Source organism: Monodon monoceros, unplaced genomic scaffold (assembly GCF_005190385.1).
Source record: "Monodon monoceros isolate NGI ecotype Baffin Bay Population unplaced genomic scaffold, NGI_Narwhal_1 Super_Scaffold_11, whole genome shotgun sequence".
NCBI lineage: Eukaryota > Metazoa > Chordata > Mammalia > Artiodactyla > Monodontidae > Monodon > Monodon monoceros.
The window spans coordinates 58415784-58430293 of record NW_021703767.1 but is presented as its reverse complement, the minus strand read 5'-3'; the positions used below and the strand labels follow the sequence as shown (position 1 = coordinate 58430293).

General features: G+C 36.7%; 1 protein-coding gene across 9 annotated transcripts in view; it reads right to left on the bottom strand.

Moving 5' to 3' along the window:
- Positions 1–1177: 1177 nt before the first annotated feature.
- PHLDB2 (pleckstrin homology like domain family B member 2) overlaps positions 1178–14510 on the bottom strand; it is a 246037-nt gene continuing 232704 nt past the window's right edge. For 6 of the 9 annotated variants that reach the window (XM_029215008.1, XM_029215014.1, XM_029215016.1 and 3 more), the window contains 5 exons: positions 10024–10114; positions 8843–8989; positions 6787–7006; positions 3851–3936; positions 1339–3245 (listed from right to left, as the gene is read on the bottom strand). In XM_029215008.1, the coding sequence (XP_029070841.1) occupies positions 3105–3245; positions 3851–3936; positions 6787–7006; positions 8843–8989; positions 10024–10114 (685 nt within the window). In that variant the 3' untranslated portion in view covers positions 1339–3104. Of the gene's footprint in view, positions 3246–3850; positions 3937–6786; positions 7007–8842; positions 8990–10023; positions 10115–14510 lie in introns of all 9 variants that reach the window. The other 3 variants (XM_029215012.1, XM_029215017.1, XM_029215013.1) reach the window with 1 other exon arrangement.

The window sequence follows — 14510 nt, the reverse complement described above, 5'->3', positions numbered from 1 at the left end:
TTTTTCCGGCAAGGAAGCTGGGCAATGGGCACTCATGTATGGTTGGTGGGAGGGTATACTGACAAACGCTTTTTGTCAAGTAACCTGACCACCTATGGCAATTTAAAATATACATCATTTTCAATGCCCTTTGACCCAATGGCCCCAATTTGTGACTATCCTATAGAAAATACTAGTTTATAAGGATGCATATTATCTACTAGAGCACCATTTTTAGAGGCAAACAGAAGAAAAAAATGGAATGGCCAATTTAAAAAAATGGTTGAATAAACTGTGGTACAAGGCTTTCTGGATTCCTGCTCTGACACCCTTCAAAGCAATTCTTGGAGGCCTCAAGCATCAACAAGTAAGGACTAGTTTTTTTTGTTGTTGTTTGTTTTCTATTTAAAAGTTACTGTAGCTGGTTTAATACTGGATACAGTGAATCCAGCCTATCTTTGGAGTCTTGAGAACGTGTCCTATTAGAACACACCAGAAAAGCTGGATAAATAAAAACTTAATAGATCTCTTTCTTGAGAGGTGTATTGCCAGAAACACCTCCTTGACAGCTGCTTGATTTAGCAACTTTCTCCAAAAGCTGCTGAGCTATTTTGCTAGTTCTCCATTAAGCCTGTTGTAGACCCTAAAAGGACTAAAATCACTAAGGTGATGCCCAATGCACATCACTTCAGCATCCTTTGTATCTTAACAATAAACACTTCTCCCTAGGGTTCTGGATATTTGCAAATATTCCCAATCATTCCTGTCCCTGTTCTGTCCCTTTATTTTTGCAGGTCTTCTTTCATTTTATGTGCAGAAAAAAAAAAATCTTACTTGTTCTCATAGTGGGAAAGGCACTGCACAAAAAAAGCAGGGAAACCCATGGACCATTTTCTCCATCCACCTTCATCAGTATAACAAATCAGGAAAAATTGTAGCTAGAGTCAAGTGAAGATGCTTTTACTGACAGCAATGGGCCTGAAGTAGACAAATTTGTTTCCGTTAACCTACTATCAATGTTGCCTTCATTGACAGGTGTGAAAGGACATACTGTAGAGGGCGGTTTCTTCCTCTGAAATCTGCTGCCTTGTTCAGGGAAACAAATGATGTCCCCACCAAGTAAAGCCTTAGAGTTTTAACTTCACACCTGCATGATTTTTTTCCCCATCAGAGAGAAGGATAGGTAAACACAGTCCTTCAATCCCCAGTAGTAATTGCATCTGTGCAATTAGACAAAAAGATGTCAGGTTTCTCAGGGGTTATCTCATTTTGTTAGCAACAGGAATGTGTCCAGAGATATTTCTGATTACTTCAGTTTATAAACTACAAGTCATAATGTTAGCACACAACAACCTTTATGTCGATTCTACAATGGACTTTTGCTGATTAATCCATCCCCTGTCATGTAACCAATGGGTGACTTCCTAATGAGAGATGAGTTTATTTTCAAGTGTGAAATCTGGTCAATATTTTAATCGAAACTCAACATATTTTAACACACATATTGGAAAGGTTTACTATATCATGCAAGGCATAAAGTTGATTAGAGTATCTTTACAGTCCTATGAAGAAGGTAAAGTACAGTTCAGAAAAGTTATATCTTTACATTAACCAACAAAAGTTTAGCAATTGTATTTCACTCTCATTACAGGGTTTAGGGGTGATGTCTGAAAAAACAGATTATAAAAATGTCTTCTGCAATTGTGATTTTGTCCTTCACTGTTCAAGTAAAATCATGTGTCATCCAGTTGCAAAATCTTATTATTGGCAACATGTATACAAACCACTGCAAATAAAAAAAAAAAAAATTGTACCCAGGCAGGCCTGACAAAGATTTTACAGACACTTCTAATCTAATCATTTCGCTTGTACTAATAAGTAATGTCATTATTTTCTACTTCTATTCTTTTGCCAATGTGTAGAAAGAGTACATTCATACTTACAAACGCACACAACATGACAAACCAGGATAAATGGCATTTGAAAATCATTATAAAAGGACTTTCCTGAAGTCATTTCATTCAACAAAAATTAATTTAACTCTAAAAAACAAAGGCTAATTGTAAAGAAAATACATAATAAAATAGTACATTACAGAGTACATTAAGTTGAACTTCATTTGCCTTTTAATGGAATCACAATACTTCTGTAAATAAGGATTTTAATTGGTCTGTTCTTTGGTGAAAACAGCTGTATTTCATAGTTATGTCATGTGAGGCTGCAACAAAGAGAAATCAGATAATATAAAGAAAATCAGCTACTGGTTGCCTTTATTCTCAGTACTGGGAATGGAGAAATCTTCATCAAAATAGCTCCTAAGTATTCTCTTTATTTTAAATTGCCCAGTGTGACAGAATGTCTAAGACTGCTTCTTCCGAAAACACACAGCTTTTTGTTCTTCTTTTACAAAGAGTAGTTTGCTATATATGTACAGTAGCTTATGTTGGTAGTGATTCTTCAAGGTCAACTTCCTGGGCACTTGTTGGCATCAAAGTACCATTTTAAAATGTAGAATAACACTAACTGCAGTTCATCACTTGAAACTACTACTGTTAAACAGAGGTGATATCAAGTCCTTGGTTTTGGTGTAGTACTTTAAAAGTAGGGCCAAACTCCTCGTACAATATATTCCCTTCCAAGCCCTTATTTGCTTATATTTATAAAATAACATTCAGCAAAATACTCCTTTTTCAACAAAGCCAGTTGATTACCAGTAAAGTCAATGCCAATGATTTGGGTGCTAAAATAATTTCATATTTTCCAAGTACATATAGACATTTGTAAACGGTTTAGTTTATTTCACCAAAATCAACAATTGATAAAAAAGAATTTATAAGAAATGTTCCTATAAGTGATGCTATTTACGAAAATAGTGTTTTCTTTCTCCTAGGTGCTTCAATTCTTTGCTATTTATGATCAAGCTTTGAGTTATTTCTGCTCAAGCTTTGAATTAAAATCCCTTCTTTCCCTTTTACAAATGACTTCCTGTTTATATGAAAACAGTTCTGAGTATCCATAGTTAAAGGGATGGGTCTGTTGGGTCTTTCCACCTGGTGTTGAATATGGCTTTATTCTTGTAAGAAATTATTGCAGTCTGCCCCGAAGTGGACTATTGCATTAGTTCACTACAACAAGAAGTGAGCGTAACCTTCCGCCCCAGTAACTATAACATCCATCCAGATCCGCATGGCTTCTGGCGATGGGGCCACCATATAGTAGATTCTGTCATGCGTCTTGACGCTAAAGGTGAGTAATGGATTAGGACTCTAAAAAAAAAGGAAAAGAACATAAAACAAAATCTTGAAATTATAACATTAAATATAACACAGAGATATGTGAAGGCTTCTATGTGGCTATTATTTCTGTTCTAATGTAACCTATTCCCTCGCCCTCAACACCTTTCTCAAGATTGACCATATTTCTGGCCTTTCTGCACAAGAACTCTCACAGTGAGCTCACCAATCATTTTAGCAGCTACTTGTAAAGCTCCAGCAGGGTATCTAGCTGATAGTGGGTGCTCTAAAACTAGCTCAATAAATGTTATTCTTAGCCCTACTAAGATGTTTCCTTATGATCTTCCTCATAAGTAGGTAGTAGCTCCTTCTTAGAAGCCTAGCAAAGAGTTACTTGGCAGGGTCTCCCAAACCAATATATCCAGAATATTTTCTCATTTTGTCATGAATTATTTTTTCACAAAAAGATCAGCTGCACTAATTACTTTACTTCCATGTTTACTTTTCCAACACCATTCTGATCATATCTACCCATTATGTCAGAATAACAAATCGAAATTAATTAGAATTCAAAAAAATACCTTTTCCCCTACTTAATTATGCATTCAAATCGTAGGAATCTGAAATTCAATGTTTACCTTATTAGCATTCTTGAGGTGATCATAATATACTTCTTCAATGGCTTGAAAGTATATTACTCCTTTTAATTTAGCTTCATGCTTGTCTGCAATGGTAGATGAGTGTTAAAACAAATACTTTATCACCACTGATGGACAGGAAGACTTATAATTTCATTATAACTATCATCATTAAAATATTTATCTAGCATTTAAATTATCTAAGATTAATTAAGATAACCTAGGTTAGTACATTAGCCGCACTCTATCCTGAAAAAAGAAAAAGAAAAAAGGTTGTAATTAGCAACCCTAAACAAAAGAGACTAAGTGACTTTACTCAAGGCTCTTCACAAATTAGCAGTCAAAAGGTAACCCAGAATACTGACTGTCAGGTTAGCACACAAAGTGTAAACACCATTGACATCAAGATAAATTATTTCCCCACATTCTCCAAGATAGTAGTTGTAATGAAAATATTAATATGCAGCTCTGTTGCAATGAAATTTGTAACAAGTGTGTTTTTTGATTTCTAATTTAAAATAATATTCTACTTATGCTTCTTTCCTATCAAATTTCTTGTCTAGTATACTTGATATTTTATCCTGTTCTCAACAGAGTTTCATGTCAATAATTTAATGTCCTTTCAGTGCAGCGTTTTCCAAACCGCTTCCAAAGATTTCGTCAGATTTGCCATAAAAACCAAACAGAGCATAAAACAAAACAAAAACAAACAACCAAACCACCGACCAAACAGCATCACTCTGTGGTGACTAATAACACCAATATGTTCTTGAGACATTTTGTAATTTAAACTCTGCAGGGATGATAACACATGCAAGCACATTAAAGAATCTCAAAATTATGGATGAGGATACAGAGAAAGAGACTCTATCATACCCTGTTGGTGGAAATGCAAATGAGAAAGTCTCTTTTGGAAGTCAATTTGGTAAAACATACACAATGAAAAATGCCAGAATTCTTACTCAGCAATTCTGCTTCTAAAACTGTATCGTATAAGACCTACTCATGCACGTGCACGTGTATTTGGGTTCGTTAGAGCACAAGCTGCAAAAGATCTGCTGGAGCTTTAATAGGGAACTGATTTAATTCTAGACCAGCCGTACACTGCAATCTACACAGCCACTGAAAAGACTGAGGTAAATCTGCAAGTGCTCAAAGAGAAAAATCTTGAAATACTGTTATGTGAAGAAAGGTATGAACAGAGTGCATAATTTGGTCCTAACTGTATTGAAGAAGAAAGAATACCTATATAGACTGAAACATACATGAAAAGGAATGGAGAAAGTCTGAAAGGATATTTCAGGCTTAACAGTGTTAGAAAAGGTAGAACTTTTGTGATGGCAAGAGACTTACTTTCATTATATAGACTTAGCTCCTAGGGAAACTCTGTTTTAATTAATACCATGTTCGGTGGGTTTCCACCAGTTTCTGTGAAAGAGAAGGTCAATGTGTCTCTCAAACATTTGGTGGAAAAGGTCCTGCAATAATGAATTCATGGGAAAACAATAATACTTTTTTTTTTGGAAACAGAGGTAAAATAAAATCTGGAGATAAAAGTAAACCTTGTCAGTGTTTCAAAGCAGGCAGAAAACTGGGGAAGAAAACTTTTGTTTGTAGGGCACTTCAGTTATGAGAAAGAATCTGAAAAATACAAGCATAAGAATGAAATACAAATTCCAGAGAAAAGGAGCAGAAAAGAGTGAAGCTGTTTTGTCTGAGTTATTTTAAAATTTTATTTTTGGAAAATTCTGGCTGAGGTTGTCTTTGGAGACTAGCACATAGCAAAGTTTTGTTTATGCATTTTGCAGACACTAAATTGGCATTTATTACATAGGCATCTTTTCTATTGTAGTAACTAAAGAGACTGTCTCTGGATTCTTATAAAACCCAAGGTCAGAAAGCCCAAGAGAGGCAACCTGTGAGGGTTAGTAGACCATTTACTTCAGGCCACTCGCCCCTGTAGCAACTGGAACCCCACCCAAAAAGCCCCTAACTGAAAGGCATGCACCCCCTGCCCTTTCCTCACCCCGATTCTGGGGCTTCATTGCCAGTGTCTCCTTTCTTCCACATGCTTCTTGGTTGCTCACACCCCTATTCATAAACATATCCTGACCTCACACTACAGATTAAATGACTGGACTGTTATTTTTTATTACCTTGATACACTTTGTAACAATTCCCAACAATGCTCATAAATGCTGATACAGTCACCCCAAGGCAGGGTCTCTTCATAACCTCTAGTCTGATTCTCCTCTTACTCAGCAGTTGAAAAGAGGGCAGAGCTATTCTTATGCTGCTAATGGACATATTTCATATGTGATCTACGTGTAAATAAGGGGCTTCTTAATAAGTAAACCGGTTACACAAATACTCCTGTATTTATAGAAGATTCAGCAGGGTATCGTTCTCATAATCCATCATTTAAAGAATCCAAAAATATTCCAGTCACTTAATAACTACTTACTTATTCACTAGTTCACTGATAAGCTTCACTCTCTGTGCTGAAATTGTCATTCTAGTGTATAAACTACAGTTGAATGACTGTCAGTTAAGCTGCCTAATTGTGTGTGACTTTAGAGCATATGACCATAGAGAAATAAATAGAAACATTTTTTTTCTGATTTCATGGTTTAAAAGATAATATTTTGGTCTAAAAAATAAATTCCATTTAATATTTATTTGGGCTTGAGCTTATTTCAGAACTAGAATAGACTCACACTTTTTAAATAACATAATTTTTTTATTATTTCTAGAGGAAATTCATATCAGGTGGACCATATGGTCTGAATAGAAAATAATATACATCTATCAAGCTAATATTGCCATTAATTCTATTACTTATCACTCTAATTATTTATTCTGAATTTTATTGCCTTTGTTCTTTAACAGAGAATTCCTGATTTGAATATATCACTCAGATGTTTTTTATCACCCACCTGCATAATAAGAGAAGGTGCGCTTGTTCCGATCAAAAACAAACCAACGTTTTTTCCAAGTTTTAATTTTTCCACCCATTTTGATGAGGAATCCTCTGCAGGTCTTCTCTGTGATTGACACATGATAACAGGTATCAATATTGTGGCCAGCAGTCTCCACGTGGCTGCGCAAATCAAAGTCTTCCTTCCGGATAGGCAGATAACGGGTCAGAGGTCGAGCCTGGAAAAGCACAAGCCCATCTCATCTATAGCTAATTATTTGTTTTGTTTTAGGTCACAGATGTTTAGAAGTGAAAGTGAACTGAAAAGCCTAAGTGTTAAAATGTCCATGTGATTATGAGAACTTAAGCTAAACATTGTCATTTGGAATCTAAAAAGCGAATGACATTTTAAGAAGGATGCTATGGTATGGGGGGGAAAATGTGGATAAACTCAGGCCAACAGATTCTATTCCTTGAAATGGCCAGATGAGAAAATGGAAACATGTCATTTACCTTAGCTTTAACAGAGGTACTTAGCACTTAAAAACACAGGGAAATAAGGCATGAAGTTATCTGGGCTGCTCCTTACAGATGAGGCCTCCTCCTCTGTAACGTATCCAGGAGTTCTCCCTGCCACAACTCGACAATAGTTCTCCTTAAATAACCTCAGACATGACACAATTGACTGAACGTTATTTAGTAAGTCCAGCCCCCAAGGATGTATGTACATGTCGGCTTGCATACACCCTGTGATAGAAATTGAAGGCAGAGATGTATGTTTTGAAAAGTGAAGCTAAAATAAGGTAAGAAGTGGAATCAAAGCTGTACCCAATGAACTGTCCAGGACGAGACACTGAAGAGATGTACATAGATGTCTTTTATTTTACTATGGCTGGAGTAGAGGTTCATCGAATCTAGGAAGCACATATTGCCACGGGTAGTATTTCTAAAATAGTCTTTTATTTTATCCTGTTAAATAACCCCACCCCTTTGCCCTGGGGGAAAATAACCTAATCATACACTTGGAAGCAAAAGTTATAATTGGGATTAAAATAGAATTGTGCCTTTTGGTCTTGGCTTCAGATATAAAACAGGCATGGATGACCTTTACACTAAATCAAAATGTGACAGAGGTTTGGCATAATGAAATAAAATGAACAAGTTTTACTTTGTATTTTGCCTTTATTTTGCCTTTGATTTTGTGGTACTTTGACGTTAGACAGATGCCACAGATTTACTGAGCCCTCAAAGCACATGAAGCCTTAAGGCGAGTCTCCAACTGTTGTACTTCAGACTGCCAGCAACTGTCAGGAATAAGGGAATTGGTACCTTTTTCCATGAAGTCTAGTAAGCTTTGGTAAAACTGATTTGAACTTTAAATTACATGGCACTTAAAATTTTATTTTAGTTTCTCAGGAAACATACATTATGTAAGCAGTTCTAGTGACAAGAACAGAGACTCAGACTCTACTGACTGAGATAGGAAGTCAAACAAAGAGGATGGTTTTCCCGAGTTTTGCTTGAGTTCAGGAATCCTGTGCACATGTGTGTGGACTGATGCAGCAAAGGGGAAACGTGTGACAACACAGTGGTTAGGAAAAAAAAACCCAAAACGTGAACACCACCACCAAAAAACCGGGCTGGTAAAAGTATCCTGTTCTGGAGTGTTTGCTTCCAAAAGATGTCTTAATAGAATCCGTTCTCTTTCTCAACTTAGTTTGGGTGTTGTATTTGTTTTCAGTAATGAATCCAGCTGCATTTTCAAAGCTGCTCAAGAAGACATTCTCCTTTTAAATATACTCCAAAAAAAATGGGTAGAAGAAAAAGTGCCTCTCCAATCAAGATGTGCCGCATATAACTAAAGAAAAATATCATTTTGTTAGTAGTTCCCAGTGGGTTCTGAAATAAACACACATTTTTTTGGCCCATTAATGCACATCTTTCTCTCAGCCATTACAGGTCAAGGGCTAATAGGCAGCACAACCAAAGGCATCCTCAGACACAGCATGACCGTCTTCTGAAAAACGACCACCAGGGGGCAACCTACTCCAATCCATCCAGATTGACCAACCAACCTGTGCTCTTTGTTTCTCCCTTATTTTTACTTCCTTTTCAATTAACTTCTGCCTCTGGCTGGTTTCTTCCTGCAATCGTTTTTCCAGGAGTTCTCGGCGTCGTTTTTCTTCTTCCAGAGCTCGTTTCTTGGCTTCCATTTCCCGTTCCTAAATATCATTATGCAGAAAATATTTTCAGACATACTGGTTATACTTGAATGATTCCAATACGAAAACAAATAATTCTCACTATACAATTCCTGATTTTATAGCCCAGTATATATCTAAGACTAAAACACCCGTAATCACCATTCACAGAACTTTCAAAAGCATCCTGTGCAGAAATGCAACCACTACATTTAATTAAAAATGAAATATTAAGTGAAACACAGCTTGTGACTCTATTCAGTCATTTCATACTAATGACCCCATATATTAAAAACTCTCCATTTTTAATATAAAAAAGGCTCACTAACTGTGACCCAACACCAGTCACGACTTTCGGCCTTTCTTTGATGGCCGTAGGTCCTTCCAATTCCTGTTGTTGCTCTGTGGCTTCCTGGCCGACGGTCACAGAGGAAGTGCCCAGGGAAGTTAGAAGAGGAAAGGAGGTGCCCTTTCAGGCAGGATGCAAAGGCATTTGGGGAATTCCTAAGGAAGTTCAGATTCTGGCTTGAAATACAGTCACAATAACATGGGAGTTTTAATATTACAATAGTGTCTTTACCACGAACTGGCAAGGCAGAGAGAATGCGTAAAGACCTGTCATTCCTCCTGTTCCCCGGCAGGCAAACAAAGGCGCCATTGAAGGGAAAATGTAATACAAAGCATTCATTTCAGTTTATGTCCACACAATATACATTTTACATTATGAAAAATGGTAGTGCAGTAAAGAGCCGTAGACAATATCTCTCTAACACCCTCATTTTTCAGAAAAGAAAATGGGGCCAGTGGGAATTCCCTGGCAGTCCAGTGGTTAGGACTCTGTGCTTTCACTGCCAGGGACCTGGGGTTCAATCCCTGGCCAGGGAACTAAGATCCCACAAGCCATGTGGCACGGCCAAAAAAAAAAAAAAGAAAATGAGGCCAAGAAAGGTGGAGTGACTACTCCAAGATCACGCTGCTTACTGAGGCCTGAAAACAGTTTCCCAGTGTCAAGTGCAGGGCATCTTGAACTACTACATGAAAGATATTAGGCCTACCCTGGATTCAAGAAGCCTTGTCTTCTCTGCATGAGCCTGCTTCAAAAGTCTCTCCATTTCTTCTATTCGGGCAATATTTGAAGTGCTGGCACTGAAGAAAACACAAAAGCCTTTCAAGAATACTGCTTCTTACTGATGTCTCTTCAAACACACACACACACACACACATACACACACACACACGACACAATCCGATACAATTTAAAGGATGTTACTTACAAGAATCACTGGTCTGAAGAGGCAAGTCAATTCAACTCTGAAAACTGTAGGTGAAACTTAACTTACCTCAGTTTTACGAGATAAAACATAGGCAAGGAAAATAATACCAAGTAAAGTGCTTTACTCATAAATAAACCAAAACCAACTCCTACAAACTGTGTTCTCAAAATGTTTCCTCCAAAGTCTAAAAATTTTGGCTTGCGGGAAATCTTCCCGTTAGTTTAATTATTCAGGGATGCCAGACCAACAACACTATCATCAAAGTTCTACGTAGATGACCCCTAAGTTTGGAAGTCACTTTATTTGGTTTGGGATCATGTATCACCAGCTACTTTTTTGTTATGCCTTTTTGCTTGTGGACATTTTATTTCTTAAATGGTGATCTAAGATGGCCAATTAAAAAAATGAATTCTCTTACAGGTTCAATAGAAGGGTAGTGGCCAGTTTTGCCAGTAAAGCCCATCCACCGTACGAACGAGGAAACTGCATTAAGGGATTCAAGAGCTTCAAAAGTAATGCATCTTGAGAAAGACATCACATAACACGTGAAGGAAAAACCAAAGGGAGCAAAAGCTGCAAGACCAGATAGGATAACTAACAGAGAAGGAGAAGAACTTAGAAATGTTTAACATTAAACAAAATATATTATTTTTCCCTTGTTTACATTTTATTTGACTATTCTGGAAAAAAAGGACCATGGCCTAAGTCAAAACTTATTTATTTTGATGTTCCAGCCATGGAGAACCAATGCTATTTCTCATGCATGTTTATTTGCATAGTCACTTAAATGTATCTTCTTTTCTAGACTCTCTTGGCTATAGAGAGGCTTTTGTGCCTGTATCCTCCGTAGCATAAAGCCTGGCACACAGTAGGGGTTCATGTTTGCTACACACATTCATATAAAAATTAATTCATATAAAAATGAATAAGATAATCATTAGTATAGTCTCCCTAAATCATATTGTTGATCAACTCAAACCTAGGATGTTTGAGGGCTAAGAGTTCTTTTGAAGAGAAACATGACCACAGTAATGTAGGACATATGGTTTATCTTAAAATCAGTACTGTGCACACAGGTTTATAGCAGCTTTATTCATAAATGCCAAAACTTGGAAGCAACTAAGATATCCTTTAGTAGGTAAATGAATAAATAAACCATACTACATCCAGGCTATGGAATATTATTCAGTACTAAAAAGAAACGAGCTATCAAGCCATGGAAAGACATGAAGAAACTATACATGCATATTACTGAGTGAAAGAAGCCAATCTGAAACACTAAATACTTTATTACTCCAACTATATGACATTCTGGAAAAGACAAAACTATGGAGGCAGTAAAAAAAATTATATTTTATATACTTTAAAAGCTACTTTGGTTATTTTGTTTAAAAATAATTTTTATCCATGGACACCTACTTGTTCTCTATAGCTACACTTTTGCTATTGATTTAATATTTCCTTGACATGTAAACCACTTTTATTTAGCAAAATTTTTGCTGCTCTATGATACTGTGTTGCCACTACCTGATACTTTTGGGGGGATCAGAACTGCACCTGCAGTGAAAAGCAAAAGCAATTGCTATAGAAATTTAGGGTGAAGACTTGTCAATACAATGGCATGGAACAAATGAAATGCCATTTGGCTAGCACCTGTCATGCCAAGGGAGAGCCTGAAGTCACTGAAGATACACTTTGTAATGCATTACCTGTAGCACAAGACACTCATCATTGGTTTCTCCAGCCCACCTAAATTACAAGAGGAGCAATACTTCCTCCCATTGCTCCAAATTCTGACCTTCAGAAGGCAGGCACATTTCTGATCTCATATGTAATTACTGTATGATACTGAATAATACTGAATCACTTGGTCATTAATGGTATAAAGATGACTAGTTTTGGGCTTCCCTGGTGGCACAGTGGTTGGGAGTCCGCCTGCCGATGCAGGGGACACGGGTTCCTGCCCCGGTCCAGGAAGATCCCGCATGCCGCGGAGCGGCTGGGCCCGTGAGCCATGGCCGCTGAGCCTGTGCGTCCGGAGCCTGTGCTCCGCACCGGGAGAGGCCACAACAGAGAGAGGCCTACATACCGCAAAAAAAAAAAAAAAAAAAAAAAAAAAGACTAGTTTTGCCTCCTTTCTCTACTTAGCCATATTCTATTTTATCAACTGAAGATTACTTTTTTTATGTGACCAACTTTGGTAAAAACCCATATTCATAAAGAAAAATGAAACTTCAGTCAAGGGTACAGGAATCTAAATAGCAGATTTAGTTTTCAGTGGTGAATAATACCTTTCAGCAAAATTTGAATTTGCTTTTTAGAATATTCACTTTAGGGGCAAAGGCAAAAACAGGAAAAGGAAGGAAAAAAAGCAAAGAAGAACATTGTCATACAACAAACAAATAAATAAGCAAAACGCAAAACAAAATTCTCCATAAAGACATAAAACTTTTCCAAGACTGCCTTCAGCATACCAATGTTGCCACTAAATGAAAAGCCAGTGTCCCAGAATATTTATTTTCAATTCATTATCTCAAGCATTTTTTCAGGTTAAGCAAATTATTACTCCTTATAAAATGTCTAATCTTTCTCTATTCAAAAAGATTAGACTATCTGGTCTCTTTGACAGCTGTCTGCCCTCCTCTGAAATCCTCTGGTTTTCAGTATCTCTTCTGAAAGAATTCCCTAGAATAAAATGCAAACACTGGGTGTTGACTAGGGTAGAAAGCAGAATACAAACCTTTGCCTGAAACAAAGGGATTAGAAGTATCTGAAATTCTGGTTGATGTATCTCTTAAAACCAAGCTCAGCCTTGGATGCCCTCAACCCCATACCCAGTCTTGTCCCCGCTCCATACACACACTGCTGGTGGGTAATAACTATAATGAGAGATCAACTTCCTTAACATTTTCTCAAAGCATGAACACAAGGTCAGGGCTTATTAGCAATAGTAATAAGAACGTATAATTTTAGGTGGTATTCAGAACACTACACTCCATGAGCTCATTCAATAATTTTAGCAGAAAACAGACTTTATGAAGAATTGACCTTCAGCTGCTGTTTTCTACGACCCAAGACCTGTTTTCTTAGCTTTATATTTGTGTACAGTGTAAGTAATGATGTTGTAAAAGCAAAAACACTGTCTGACTCAAAGAACTTTCTGCTGGACACGAAAATGATGTCTCAACAAAAAGTGTAAGGCAAAGGTACCCACAACTCTGAGTAATTCGATAATTCTACCAATGGCTTTTTGTGACATAATAAACCACAAGACTGAGTTTATGTTGCTAGAACTTCAGCATGGAATTACCTCTTTAAAATGTGTATAATTTCAGGATATTTTAATACATAATTTTTTAAAAATCTAAAAAAAGAGAAAAATTTTTAGTTCTTTATTTCTTTTTCTACCTGTCTTCAAAAAGTTCCCATTTAGGATGTGCTGTCATACGATACATGCCAAACATTAGTTCCCTATTACCATTTTCCTGATGTTTATCACATCATTTTCCTTCATAAAAATAGGTACAAGCTTATCTTAGGGCAGCATGAATTTTTTTTAGGTAGATGGTGGCACAAAAGAGAAATGATTGTTTGTTTGTTTGTTTTTTCTCTCTCTGTCCCTTTTATTTATACTAGACCTTTTGTAGGCATCTTCTACTTTGGCTTCAATTTTTTGACATTCAGAGAATCTGACAGCATATTTAAATAAATACTATTAGTAATTTCTGACCATGGTGATTGGTTAGTTATCTATGACTGCTAGCAGCACTGGGTCAGTTCTCTGTGAAGTAACTATGGAAAATGATCATGGCCACATGTAGCTACCTTCCAGGAATGATCACTCTGCAATAATGCTATCCTCTTAATATGGTACATTTAGTGGAGTCAATTCTCATTTTCTACCTTTGGAAACCATTTAAAGAAAAAGTAAGTAGGTGAACAAATAAAATTAAATTAAGATTTTGGTGGCCACTGTGCTTAAGTCTCTAGACCTAAACTTCTAATGCTTGGTAAATCTAACTGAAGTGGCTTCCTTTAAGGTAATTTCCTGTACTTACTGCTGCACTGTGGCTGTTACCACCTTTAAATATGAGAGATGGGGTTTGAGGAGTGATCATTTGAAGGGATGCATATTTACTTTCAGTTTTTGGTGGGGATGAAGAGGCAGGGAGCAGAAAATGGAGCAGAAAAAGCCACCAAGATAGGAAAACTATAATATAGAGTGTATTTATTTATTAAAGATGGCTCAAAAATAGACCCAAAAAAAT